This window comes from Natrix helvetica (genome assembly GCF_964273705.1).
Source record: "Natrix helvetica genome assembly, chromosome: 10".
Lineage (NCBI taxonomy): Eukaryota > Metazoa > Chordata > Lepidosauria > Squamata > Natricidae > Natrix > Natrix helvetica.
Window position 1 is genome coordinate 5598553 of NC_138561.1, and position 14666 is coordinate 5613218.

General features: G+C 44.9%; 2 protein-coding genes across 2 annotated transcripts in view; one reads left to right on the top strand and one right to left on the bottom strand.

Moving 5' to 3' along the window:
* The window catches only part of B3GNT9 (UDP-GlcNAc:betaGal beta-1,3-N-acetylglucosaminyltransferase 9), a 354533-nt gene that overhangs the window by 40247 nt on the left and 299620 nt on the right, over positions 1-14666 (top strand). The gene's annotated exons all lie outside the window — the stretch shown is intronic.
* The window catches only part of PHAF1 (phagophore assembly factor 1), a 60102-nt gene that overhangs the window by 19637 nt on the left and 25799 nt on the right, over positions 1-14666 (bottom strand). The window contains exons 4-8 of the mRNA XM_081963370.1: positions 13291-13374; positions 9527-9570; positions 8273-8352; positions 1195-1289; positions 423-520 (exon numbers count right to left, since the gene is read on the bottom strand). Coding sequence (XP_081819496.1) covers positions 423-520; positions 1195-1289; positions 8273-8352; positions 9527-9570; positions 13291-13374 — 401 coding nt within the window. The remainder of the gene's footprint in view (positions 1-422; positions 521-1194; positions 1290-8272; positions 8353-9526; positions 9571-13290; positions 13375-14666) is intronic.

The following is a 14666-nucleotide window of genomic DNA, read 5'->3' on the forward strand; positions in this document are numbered from 1 at the left end:
TCTCTCTCCATTTCTCTCTCTCTCTCTCTCTTTCTCTCTCCATCTCTCTCTCTCCATTTCTCTCTCTCTCTCTCCATTTCTCTCTCTCTCTCTTTACTCGCCATCTCTCTCTCTCTAGCCGTTTTATCTAGCTATCCCTGCCATGTCATCTAAGCCACACAATTTATAACCGAGGAAAGTAAGGCACAAGGGAAAAAAATGAATACATCACTTCCATTTTTCAATAAGGTAGCCCACGCAATTGTTTTACATTTTTATATCCCCAGATTAATAAATGAATGAAGCTGGTTGACTGTTAATCAATTAATTAGCCATCAGGTTAATTATGGAGTATGGGGTCCCCTGCTTGGGCAGGGGGTTGGACTAGATGACCTCCAAGGTCCCTTCCACTTCTGTGACGCCACAGCCTCAGAGCGACGTACTTCGTATCCTGTAGACTGTTGCCGCTGTAGATGTACATGCGCTTCACAGTTGCACCGTGGGGGATTTGCAGGGAGGCTAAGCCGTGGGCGAAGTTTGGCTGTGGAAATCGAAATGAAAAGTTGCTGTGAATAACTTGTGAACGCACAACCGGCAGGCCTTCCTTTACACGCCCAAAGTCGCACCTTCATTAGTTTACTGTCATTGCACCTTGTGCGACGAAATTGAATGCCGTATTTAGTGTACATTATAACTCTAAAAATAAAAACACAAACACACATCCTTCACATGCTATACAATTGAAATTGAAAACCCCTGATTATTAAGATTGCACTACACCGTAGAATTCAATATATAGTTACTGCCCTGGGATAGAAGCTGTTTTTCAGCCTATTTGCCCTTGTTTTCATTGTCCTGTACCGTCTGCCCGATGGTAATAGTTCAAAAAAAAATGGTGCCCAGGATGAGATGGATCTTTAAGAACATTTTGAACTTTCTTAAGGCATCAGGAGCTATAAAGCTCTTCCAAGGAGGGGAGAGGGCAACCCCTGACCCTCTGGGCAATGACGTTGACCCTCTGGAGCGCTGTGCAATTGGCAAACCATAAACAGGTGCAGTAAGTTAAAATACTCTCTATGGTGCCGCGGTAGGAGGTCACCAGCAGTTTTGCATTCAGTTCAAGGGAAAAAATCCAATCAAGGAAAGGGAACACAGGGAAGAAATGACTGTTATTTTCCTTTTGCATTTTTTTATTTCTTTAATAAGACGGCTAACCTCATACTTTGGAGTTTCAGTCCATGAGTCCAATTGAAAGGAAAAGGACAGGCCCCTGAAGTTGAGATGGAAAAGTTGTTCAGCAGAGTTGTAAACTGGGGAAGAAACACACAGTGGCATGTAATAACAGTAAGGTAAAGGTAAAGGTTCCCCTCGCACATATGTGCTAGTCGTTCCTGACTCTAGGGGGCAGTGCTCATCTCCACTTCAAAGCCAAAGAGCCAGCGCTGTCTGAAGATGTCTCCATGGTCATGTGGCCGGCATGACTCAACGCCGAAGGTGCACAGAACACTGTTACCTTCCCACCAAAGGTGGTTCCTATTTTCCTACTTGCATTTTTACGTGCTTTCGAACTGCTAGGTTGGCAGAAGCTGGGACAAGCAACGAGAGCTCACTCCGCTACGCAGCGCTAAGGATTCGAACCTCCGAACTGCCGACCTTTCTGATTGACAAGCTCAGCGTCTTAGCCACTGAGTCCATCATAAAAACAGTAACTCTTTTTAAAACCCGAACTCGGCACTAATATTGATCCAGCCAAACATTGCATTCACAACACTCCCGTACAGGTATTCCTCCACTTACGACGGGTCACTTAGTGACTGCTCAAAGTTACAATCGATCCCCAAAAACTGACCCATGACCGTATTTGAAGTTCCAGTATCTGCTCACATGCCCCACCCCAGTTACGTCATCCCGTAGTCAAGTGACCACAGTATTTCCATAAACCAACATTTATTCCCCGTTTCTGGTAAATGCCCCAGAGCAAAGTATAAGTATAATCTTTATTGTCATTGCACTTAAATACAACAAAATTGGTTTCGAAGAATGTGTTTGCTGAACGACCCCTGATAAAAAGATCATAAAATCAGGCGGGGGTTACGTGGCGATCCACTTTATGACCGTCACAACTTACGACTGAAATTGTGGCCTCAATTACAGTCGTCCAGGACTAACTGTATAATAATCTAAACATTTTCCTTCTCAGCCTGTCCCAGGATTGAGCTCTTCGTTATAACATGTCTCGGGTTTCTCCAGGCATCTGGTAAACAGTAGGAACTTTAAGATGTTCTAGGAAAATTAAAAATACAGAATAACGGAGTTGGAAGGGACCCTGGAGATCTTCTAGTCCAGTGATGGCAAACTTTTTTGGCTCGTGTGCCAAAAATGGGGGGGGAGGGCAGGGGGGTCATGGGTGAACGTGCCATACCCATAATGTTATGCATGTGACCCAGACGCACATTCGTGTACTTCCCCCCTCCGTGTGCATGTGCGAGCAACCAGCGCTCCCTCCCCCACTTTTGGCACGCATTTTTCACCCTCACCAGGCTGCAGAGACTTTATAGGAGCCTGGGGAGGGCGAAAACAGCCTCCCCCACACTCCCGGAGGCTTTAGGAGCTTCCCTGAAGCCTCCGGAGGGTAAAAAACCAGCCCTAGGGGCAAACCGGAAGTCCAGGAACAGACTTCCGGTTTATTTGTAGGGCCGATTTTCGCCCTCCGGAGTCTTCATGGAAGCCTCCCGAACGCTCCTGAGGGGGGAAAAAACCGGCCCTACAGACAAACCAGAAGTCACTTCTGTTTTGGCCCTAAGGCCAGTTTTCGCCCTCCGGAGGGCAAAAAACAGCCCTATGAGCAAACCGGAAGTCCGTTCTCGAAGTTCCGGTTTGCTATAGGGCCGGTTTTTTTTTTTTTGCAAAAAAAGGCCTCAAAAGAAGGCCGAAGTCAGTTGGAGCTGACAGGGCAACGCATTGCGTGCCCTAACAAATGGCTCCGCGTACCACCTGTGCCACGCATGCCATAGGTCCGCCATCAGGGTTCTAATCCAACACCTTGCTCAGGCAGAAAATCTTATACTCGGGATGGTGAACCTATGGCATGCAGAGCCCTGTGCCCCCAGCTCAGCTCCACTGCGCATGCACACAGGACTCCTGCTGGCCAGCTGATCTTTGGGTCTCTGTCACGTATGTGGGGGGGGGCACATGCAGATGTGTGCACATGTGCGGGGGTCGCACACACATGCGCAGGGGGCAGGGGGTTGCAGGACCCCCCCCGCCTGGTGGCTCGTACTGGAGGCTGCAGGGAGGCCTACTAGGCCCAAAATGGGGTGCGGGGTGGTGGTATCGCATGTGCATGCATGGGGAGAGCAGTGGTGGGTTTCAGGTGGTACGCCCCAGTACGGGCGTACCGGATACCGTTCCGGTACGGTGCTCCGGAGGGCCCACCCATCCACTCGAGCTCCGTACTGGTCTTTTAAGTCTTCAGCGCTTCCACGCACGGAGCAAGCAGCGCCTGCATGACAGTCCACTGAGCAGCTGGAGTGTCACGGAGGCGCTAAGATACACACGCATGATGCACGCGTCTATGTGGGATCTGGAACCCACCACTGTTCTGGAGGCAAGTGGTTCCACTGGTTAACACCCAGTGAGAAACCCAAGAGGGAGGGCAAGAAACGAAGTTTTTCATGGGATCACAGTCAGTATTTTTAATCGGGTGAAAAATAAGATGTCCCTGTTTCTGGATTCTTGGGACATCGTTTTCTGTGGTTAGCAGCTCAAGCAGGATCTGCAAGTTTCTACCGATATAACACAACCTACCTAACCTGTTTCGCTAGAGGTTACAATGGGGCTAAACAATAAAAAGAAAGCAAGGAAGAGACACAAGGAAGCATGCAACGACATTAAGAAACGAGATAGGAGGCATAAAGGGATAAAGATAGTCCTTGACTTTTGACCACAATTGAGGCCAAATTTTATGATGCTAAGCGAGACATTAGTTAAGGGAGTTCTGCCTCGTTTTACAACCGCTTTCTTGAAGTGGATCACTGCAGTTGTTAAGTTAGTCACACGGAGGTGAAGTGAATATGGCTTCCCCATTGCCTTTGATTGTCAGAAATCGGGTCATTCCCCTGGACACTGCAAGCGTCATAACTATGAGTCAGTTGCCAAGCGTCTGAATTTGGATCACGTAACCACAGGGATGCTGCAATGGTCATATGTGTGAAAAACAGTCATAAGTCACTTTTTAGTGCCATTGTAACTTCAAAGCGTCATTAAATGAGTGGTTGTAAGTCGAGGATTACCCGTGTAAGTTCCTGATCTGAACTCAAACGTCTGTCTTGACTTCCTGTCTCCTACAAAAGCTGAATTCTTGGAAGAAAAAAATGCTCTTTGGATATGTTTTGTTTCATCCTGGATTTCAAATCCTCTTTTGTTGATCAGCTTCATATATTATAAAGGTCAAGGTTCCCCTCGCACATAAGTGCTAGTCGTTCCCGACTCTAGGGGGCGGTGCTCATCTCCGTTTCAAAGCCGAAGAGCCAGCGCTGTCTGAAGACGTCTCCGTGGTCATGTGGCCGGCATGACTCAACGCTGAAAGCGCACGGAACGCTTTTTCCTTCCCACCAAAGGTGGTTCCTGTTTTTCTACTTGCATTTTTACGTGCTTTCGAACTGCTAGGTTGGCAGAAGCTGGGACCAGTAACGGGAGCTCACTCCGTTATGCGGCGCTAGGGATTCGAACTGCCGCACTGCTGACCTTTCTGATAGACAAGTTCTTGTTTAGAACTTTTTTTCTTTTTTTGCCTGATCAGTTTGATATTTACGCTGTTACTTATTGGAAAGAACAGTATGCAAATTTAGTAACTGCGTAATTTGGATGGTTCACCTTTTAGTAGAAGCTTCAGCTTGATGAGTAAGACCAACAAGCAATTAAGCAATTAAATGTTACTGACAAGGAAAAGGAAAACCCTTTAACACACCAACCACTGTGCAAATTCCCTCCCAAGCAAACTTGGTGCTTTCCTGGTATGAATTATTTACACTATTTTGAGGCGTATAATAAAAGCCTAAAATCAACGGCTGCAGTCTAAATAAAATAAGAATTAGGGGAGACATGATAGCAGTATTTCACTATTTGAGGGGCTGCCCCAAAGAAGAGGGGGTCAAATTATTCTGCAAAGCACCAGAAGGCAGGACAAGAAACAATGGATGGAAACTAATCAAGGAGAGAAGCAACCTGGAATTAAGGAGAAACTTCCTAACAAGGGAGGGCAATTAACCAGTGGAACAGCTTGCCACCAGAAATCGGGGATGCTCCATCACTGGAGGTTTTTAAGAAGAGGTTTGACAGTCACTTGTCTGAGATGGGTATAGGGTCTCCTGCTTGAGCAGGGGGCTGGACTAGAAGGCCTCCAAGGTCCCTTCCAGCTCTATTCTACTCTAATATTCTAAACGTGTCTGTTTGTGTTATAACATCACAGAAAGAATGAAATCAGATCAAAGACCCCACCCGACACCCCATCCTTCAGAAAAGGACAGCAAACAATCCTTCAAAAGAAATATTTCACAGCAACTCTTTTTCAACTGTTAAAACAGCTGCATTTTTTTCTCAGATTTTACAAATGCTTTGGATGTTGCTCCTTGACATCCCATCACGGATCTCTTGGAAGGTTTCCCACAACTCTGGAGGATAGCACAAGAAACCCAACAGACTAGATATATGTATCTGCCATACTTCCTCTCCTCTGTCACTCAAATGTTTTGAGAGATACACGTACAGAATAGAACGCAGAATAATAGAATTGGAACGTCTATTCTCAGTCCTCCAGGTCATGGTTGTCCCAAAGGTGCTTTTTCCAGGAGGCAACTGGACTTCCTTGTTTTTTTCTTTGAAGAAGTTTCGCTTCTCATCCAAGAAGCTTCTTCAGCTCTGATTGGATGGTGGGGAATGGAAAGATTCATTCCTCCAGTCAGAGCTGAAGAAGCTTCTTGGATGAAAAGCGAAATGTCTTCAAGGAAAAAACCAGAAAGTCCAATTGCCTCTTGAAAAAAAGCACCTTTGGGACAATAGAATTGGAAGGGACCTTGGAGGTCTTCTAGTCCAACCCCCTGCCCAAGCAGAAGATCCTATACCATTCCAGACAAACGGATGCCCAATCTCTTCTTTAAAACCTCTAGTTGTCATGCCTGCAAACCATCTTTTCTTTTGGACTTCAGGCCTGGCACACTTTCTACTGTCTACTTTCTATTGTGGGAAACATGGGAGGGGGGGGGATTTATACGGAGTTGGGTGATATGTAGCCATAACAACATTCTTCTTAGAAACTCAAGGTCATCTTTGTCTCTGCACCTGGCCGGAACTGGATGGGAGAAATCTGTCTTCGTGGGTGTTGAGGCAAGATCTTGAACTTTCAACTGGGCGGGGAAAAAACGGGAAGCTTTCAGATTCGGGTTTCCCCCGATGTGCCAACATGGCTCTCTTAATAAATTGGGACTTTGAGGAATCTTTTGCCTTGAACTGTGATTTAATTTTGGACCCTAGTGATGGAGCACCCACAATTTCTGAAGGCAATTTGTTCTTCTGGTTTATTGTTCTCACTCAAACTTCCATAGTGTAGACCCTACAACAATAAAGGAATTAGTCCTAGGGACCCTGCCATGCCTGTGTCTTGACCTGGCCTCGCTCGATGGGCTGATATGATGGGATGAATTTATTCCCGTTGCTAAGCTGCTTCAAGGATTAGTTCTTCTCACTGTCAGGAAATTTCTCCTTAGTTCTAGGTTGGATCTAGATGGAGCACCCACATCTTCCGGAGGTGAATTGTTCCAGGAATTAATTGTCCGCATCGTCACAAAATATCTTCCTAGTTCTGGATCCCAATCTTCTTCAGCTTGATGTCTTCCTGACATCTTGGGATCTTCTCAACCGACATTGGTTGAGTAATTCTAGAGCTCCACCAAATTGGAGAAGGTGGCATGAAGGCAACCAATTATTTTGACTCGGTTTTGGGTTTAGCAGGAGGCATGAAAGCAGACACCAGGGGTTTATAAACCATTCGTTTCTTCAAAGAATCAGGTCCACTCCCGCACTAAGCCCATTTTTGGTTCCAGGAGGCTGAAGGGAGGCCTACTAGGCCCAAAATTGGAAGCGAAGGGGGTTACGGGTGGTCGTGCGTATGCGTGGAGGGATCGCGGTGGGGAGGGGAGGAGGGTCACGCATGCATGCACAGGGGGAGGTCGCACAGGCATTGCATTATGGGTGCGGGCACGTAACCCAAAGATTAGCCATCCCTGTCCTATGCAGAAACCAAGAGACTCTCCAAATGATATCCTATACTGGTAGTCTTTGACTGACGACCATATCTGAGCCCAAAACTTTTGTGGCTAAGCGAGACAGTCCCTGAATGAGTTTTGCCCCATTCTATGACTTTTCTTGCACAGCTGTTAAATGAATCACGGCCGTTGTTAAATCAGGAATATGGTCGTTAATGTAAACCTGGCTTCCCCGTGGATTTTGCTTGTCAGAAAGTCACGAAATGGGACCCTGTCACATTGCAACCGTCATAAATACGAGTCTGTTGCAAGTGTCTGAATTTGGATCACGTCACTGTGGAGATGCCACAAGAGTCACAGGTGTGAAAAACAGTAGCAATCATAAATGTGGGAGGAAAAAAAACCGTTTCACTTTGTTCACTGCCACTGTATCTTTGAAAGGTCAAGAAATGAACCGTTGTAAGTCAAGGAGTAGCTATGTAAACCCATCAACCTGAATCTGAAATTAAAAGGAAGAAGGAACTCTCTCGGAGTGCCATTTGTCGGAAACGGTGCAGGGCCTTGATGGCAAACCTATGGTGCAGAGCCTTGATGGCAAACCCATGCGTGTGGGCTGCCGGAGCGCCAGAAAACGGCCTGAAAACAGCCAAAACCGCCCAAAAACCAGGCCGTTTTTTAGGTCATTTTCCGGGCCGTTTTCAGCCATTTTTCAGGCTGCTCCGGAGGAAAAACCAAAAACGTCTTGAAAATGGCCCAAAACAGCCAAAAAACAGGCATGCGCACACTGGCCAGTTGGTCTTCGGCTTTGCAGCACTCCGGCGCATGCACACGCATTCCAGTTTGGGCACTCGTTGCCAAAAAGGTCTGCCATCACTGGTGCAGAGTCTCCTGCTTGGACGAGGGTTGGACTAGATGATCTACAAGGTCCCTTCCAACTGCGTTAATCTGATCTAATCTAACATGACAAAAGGGTTCTTCCGGACATGAGCTGCCAAGCAAGATTTGCCTCTTTTTAAATGTTGGAAACTCACCTCCTGGATGAGTGGCTCCAAAGGACTGATCAATTTGTTCAATGGTAGGAGGAATAGCTTGAGAGTTAAAATGAACACCACTAGGGAAAGGAAAAAGAAAGAAAAGCTGATTAAAATCTAATTAGTCAAACACAAACCTACCCACACATTCATAAAAAGGTAAAGCTTCCCCTCGCACATATGTGCTAGTTGTTCCTGACTTTAAGGGATGGTGCTCATCTCCGTTTCAAAGCCGAAGAGCCAGCGCTGTCTGAAGATGTCTCCGTGGTCATGTGGCCGGCATGAGTAAGCGCTGAAGGCGCATGGAACGCTGTTACTTTCCCACCAAAGGTGGTTCCTGTTTTTCTATTGCATTTTTTACGGGTTTTCAAACTGCTAGGTTGGCAGAAGCTGGGACAAAGTAACGGGAGCTCACTGCGTTACGCAGCACTAGGGATTCGAACCGCCGAACTGCGAACCTTCTGATCGACAAGCTCAGTGTCTTAGCCACTGAGCCACCACATCCCTCGCACGTTCATAAACTGCTTCAAAATCTTTTTACTTTCACTGTTTCTTTTCCCTCCCTGATTTCCACAGCTTAACAAACTAGAATGTTCTCTTTTTTTTTTTTTTTTGCAGTGTGAAAACTTGCAACCGAGACCAACTACCTTGCTCGAAGCTATTTGTGATCTAAATGCCCTATTCTATCTCTGCTTCTAACCAAATCTGCTCAGACGTGAAACTCTGGGGCAGAGGTCGTTTCGTTAAAAGGCTCAAGAGTAGGTTTAACGCGCTTTCGCGCCACGTACAAAAATGCTTTGGTTGCAACGACTGGCTTTAATAGGGTGAGAAACGGAATGCTTTTTCAAAGCCCAGTTCCCTTTTTTTCTTAATTTCATCCTGTCTTCTGCAATTAAGAGTTTTAAATTTGTAAAGGAAAAAAAATGGGTTTAGAAGAGAAAGTCCACAGAATGAACATTGTTGCTAGTTTCTCATTACAAATTTAAGAACCAATTTTCTCTCCATTGCATCAAATGTCTTTCAAGAAAGACTCCTATGTACATAAAAAAGGCAGGAATTACAGCCACCGTTCTTTCTCTTCTGGCATGCTCCTCCTATAGACATCTCAGCTGGTGCAGAGTTGAAAATGTCTTCAAACTTGGCAACTTTAAGACTTGTGGACTTCAACTCCCAGAATTCCCCAGCCAGCTCTGCTGTAATACCCCTGTAATAAGTCTTTTTTGTGGGCAACGCACAGCCCGTTTAGCTACTTACCAGTACTTTAACTTCACTTTAGTCAAGTCGTAAACTTCAATCACCTAAAACAAAAAGAAACAAAAAACTGTAACCAATTTCGTTGTATTTATTTTGTACAAGGACAATAAAGGCTATACTACCGTAAACACTATGAAAAATTAATCAATGACTCCTGGAATTGTAGGGCACATTTGACTTCTGTAAGGATGTTAGTCAAAGCAAAACTTAAAAACGTACAACTACATGCAAATAAAACAAAGGAAGAGAAGGATGTTTAGTTCTACCTGCTTCTATTTTGAGTTTGAATGTGCTTCTTTAACATCAGTCCCTTGAAGAGATGTGGACTTCAACTCCCAGAATTCCCCAGACAGCGAACTTCCAGGTTGCCCCTAGGGCCATTTTCCGCCCTCCGGAGCCTTCAGGGAAGCTCCTGAAGTCTCCAAGGGCCTCCGGGGGGGGGGGGAGAGGCTGTTTTCACCCTCCCCAGGTTCCTAGAAAACCTCTGGGGAGGACGAAAAAAGCACGCCACAAAATGGGAGGGGGGGGGTCATGCGTGCATGGGGGGAGTCGCCGGGCATGCACACTGGGGTTGCGCGCATAGCATTATGGGTGTGGGCACACCCGCGCACGACCCCCCTGCACTCCCCCAACTTTTGGCACATGATGCAAAAAAGGCTAGCCATCATGACTGGCCTAGAGCCATGGATCTGAAGATGTGTGTTATGGAAAGCAGGAAGGGTATAAGAAAAAGTAAGAGAAGAGGGTGGGCTAGAATGGCAAAGAAGCAGAGGAGGAGATAAAAGAGAAGAAATGAAAGCACAGTCATGGTAGAAGAACACAAGAAAAAGCTGAAGAGCTTTTGGGAGTATTATGAAGAACATCCAGAGAAGGAAATGGCGTTGATCTTCCTAGCTGCACAGAAAGCATTTGATAAAGTGAATTGGCAATTTATGCTAACACGACTAAAAGAGGTGGATTTTGGGGAGAGATTTATTAACATGATTAAGGCGATGGATTATAAACAAATTGCAAAGGTGATGGTAAATGGAGATACGACTGAGAAAGTTAGCATTAAAAAAGGTACCAGACAAGAATATCCCTTGTCTCCACTATTGTTATATTGACATTGGAATTATTAAACAGAAATATTAGACAAGATATAGAGATAAAAGGTATGGAAATAAAAAAGGAAAAGTATAAACTGCAGGCGTTTTGCAGATGACAATTTTATCTTGGAAGATCCACAAAAACAGGGCCTAAATTACTGTATTTTTCAAAGTATAAGATGCACCTTTTTCCTCAAAAAAGCGGCTGAAAATCTGGGTGCATCTTATACATGAATGAATTTTTTTGCCTCCCAAAACCCCGCCCCTTTTACCAAAATGGCCGTGCAGACACTGTAGAAGGCTTTCAGAGAGCTCCTGGCCCCCCCAGCCCCCAGCAGAACTCTATAAGCCTCCATAAGGCTATGCATGCAATTTTTTTGACAAACAACGGACCCGTTTTCGTGAAAAACGGGCCATTTTTGATCGTTTTTGCCCCCCCCCCCAACCCCCTAGGAGCACTCTGCAAGCCCCAAGGCATGCCTTTAAAAAGGGGAGGGCATTTTCGTGAAAAACAGGCCGTTTTTGGGAGGTTTGCAGAGCGCAAAAACTTTTTTTCCTTTTGAAAAGCTCTTTAACAGATTGATGAGAATTAGATTGATGAAGTGCTGTGCCAGCAGAAACAAAGTCTTAGGTGCTGCAGATTGTCAGTGATTTCCTTCTCCAGCACATGGATAAATACACCTGGAAACATCTACCTACCTACCTACTCTCTCTCTCTCCCTACCTACCTACTGTATTTCTCTCTCTCTCTCTCTCTCTCTCTCTCTCTCTCTCCCCTTATCTACATACCTACCTACCTACTCTCTCTCTCTCTCCCTACCTATCTACTGTATTTCTCTCTCTCTCTCTCTTTCTCTATCCCTCTACCTACCAACCTACCTACTCCCTCTCCCTCCCTATCTACTGTATTTCTCCCCCCCCTCTATCTACCTATGTACCTACCTACTCTCTCACCCTACTTATCTACTGTATTTCTCTCTCTCACTCTCTCTATTTTTCTCTCTCTATCCCTTTACCTACCAACCTACCTACTCTCCCTCCCTCCCTATCTACTGTATTTCTCTATCTCTTTCTATTTCTCTATCCCTCTACCTACCTACCTACCTACCTACCTACCTACCTACCTACCTACCCCCCCTCCATACCTACCTATTGTATTTCTCTCTATTTCTTTCGCGCTCTCTCTATCCCTTTATCTATCTGCCTACCTACTTTCTCTCCCTACCTTCCTACTGTATTTCTCTCTCTCTTTTTCCCTCTCTATCTCTCTATCTAACTACCTACTTTTTTAAAAATTTGCCTCTTCAAAACCTTGGTGCGTCTTATCCTCCGGGTGTGTCTTATACATCAAAAAATATGGTAATAAAAAAAAATAGAAAAATATGGAGAAGTGGCTGGTCTGAAAATAAATAGAGAGAAAACTAAGATCTTAGTAAAATATATTACAGATAAGCAGAAAAAAGAGTTAACGAAGAGAACAGATATTCAGATTACAAAGAAAGTAAAATACTTAGGGATTCAGCTGATAGCAAGATATGTAACGATGAAAGAAGATAACTATCATAGAAGATAACTATCATAGATCCTTGAAACAAATTCAAATAGATCTGGGAAAAAAGAAAAAGCTGAAGAGCTGAGCAGAATGTCAACAGAACAAACTTTGGTTTTGCCCTGGGTTAGCGTTTTTAGATACTTTTGGCCTGGATGACTGAATCTTCATTTACATATAACATCAACAGAAGTGATCAAGAACCCTATCCGTCTCAAAAATCGATTTTGAGCTGCTGCTTTGCATATCATGGTCAACCATGGTTTGCATTTCCCCTGAATCAGGGGTGAAATGTTACTGGTTTGCTTGAACTGGTATTTTAAAAAGGCTAAAAAAAAAGTTTTAAAAAAGGTCCGATGACCGAGTAGCACAGCTGGTTATCGGAACTTTTTAAAAACTTTTTTAAACTTTTTTTTTTACTGCTGAACCAGTAGTAGAAAAAATGCTTTAAAAGTTTTTTAAAAAGTTGCGACGATCAGCTGTGCCGAGTGATTTATATTCGCTAGGAAGCAGGAAATCCTACTTTCTAGCGAATTTAAATCACGCGGCACAGCTGTTTCCACCCCCCCCCCCGCTGTTCTACTTACCTTTGCGGTCTCAGAAAAGGCTGCTTAGTGCCTGCGATGCGCATGCAAACAGGTAGCAGACTTCGGAGCATTTCCCCCCCCCCCCGCCCTGTATAAACTACGATTCACATGTGATAAACCACATGCTGCCCAAATGCCACTGGAGAGAGTGACTTCACCAATGGCTTACTTCAAAAACTTCCATCAACCCTGGGCACCAGGCATGGGGAGGGGGCGGGATGCATGCGGGGGCGGGGGAGGCTGCATTGCATTTTGTGGTTGTGCGCTTCAGCCACTCGGTAACAAACAGGTTAGCCCCCGCTGTCGTAGAGGGATCTAAAATCAAGGCATTAAATCCAAGACCAACCAAAGCATCCATATCAACATTAGTGTAGCAGCCGCCAGCCCGCCCGGTAAACGCACAAGATATAAATACTGGGGAGAAGCGGTAGTCACTATTGTGGCTCCCAACACGGTGTCGTTTTTTGCGATAACCGACACTGCCAACGTGCCTGGGACTCCTTGGGTAGAGAGAATTGTAACATCCGGGCGTGCGCTTACCTTCAGTCTTTGATTGAAAGCATCAAAGAGCAGTTTGATTCCGTCCTGAGTCAGGTTGAGGATGAGGTCATGGCTGAGAGGAGACTGGAAAACAAACGAACGAAAATCGATTTTTTTTGAGCTGCTGGTGGAGAATTCCCGGAGACTCCGGTTTCTCCCAAAGCCAAAAGAAAGATAGAACCGTGGCCACAATTTCTCTCCGCTGGCACCAGGGAAGGGGGGCATTGCTGGAGGCTGCCAGAAAACAGCCAGGCTCAACACTGCGGCTGCCAAGTTATTTTTCCTCGTCTTATTGAAATGAAATACAGAGGCAACAGGCAAGGCTCAGGTGACGTTTAAAATCTGCCTTTCACGGGGATAGTGGCCAAATCTTGTCTTCCTGGCTGAGAAGGAAGAACCGAAATGCACCACCGGAGAAAGACACGGTTCAGCCCAACTGCAACCAGGCCTTTGAGAGAACTAGAATTCTGCTCCTTCAACGTAGTGATTCCGTTTCAGATTTTAAAATCTGAAATCTTATTATTAGGAGTAGAGCCTTCTCTGTGGCGGGCCCAGCCCTGTGGAATGACCTCCCTCTGGATATTAGGAATACCTCTGACCTCCGCTCCTTTCATATTAAGCTTAAGACCCACCTATTCCAAGCAGCTGGCCTGGCTCAACTTTGATCTAACCATATCGCTCCTGACGGGTTTTTAACTGGGTATTTTAATTATATTTAATTATCTAGGGGTTTTTAAATACTGTATTTTAATTGTTTTTATTTATCAGCCGACCTCCTCCTTGTGTGTGTCTCGGTATATGTCTCTGTTATATGTTTGTTTTGTCCACATATTTATTTCATATGTTTCATTGTACGCCGCCCCGAGTCCTTCGGGAGAGGGTGCGGCTAAGAAATAAATAAATATATTATTATTATTATTATTATTATTATTATTATTATTATTATTATTATTATTATTATTATTATTATTATTATTATTATTATTATTATTATTAATAATAAAGGAGAATATTTGCAGCTCAGGGTTGTCCTGAAGGGGTCGCTCTCTGAGCCTGGTTATTTTCTTGCAGATGTTAATTACCCAAACTATCTAACAACATCAGTATTATTGATGATGTTACTTAAGTTATTTAACACAGAGAGCACCAAGGGCCCCACAGTTCTCCTCTTCTTTTTCCTCCTCCTCTCCCCTCCCCTCTGTAAGCACCCCTCTCTTCTGGCACTGATGATGGTAACTAGTTGGGTATTGAAACGTCTGCAAGAGACCAAGCAAACTCAGAGAGCACCAAGGACCTCACAGTCCTCCTCCTCTTCTCTAGCACTGATGAGGTTACCTAGTTGGGTAATGAAACGTCTGCAAGAAAGCCACCAAGCT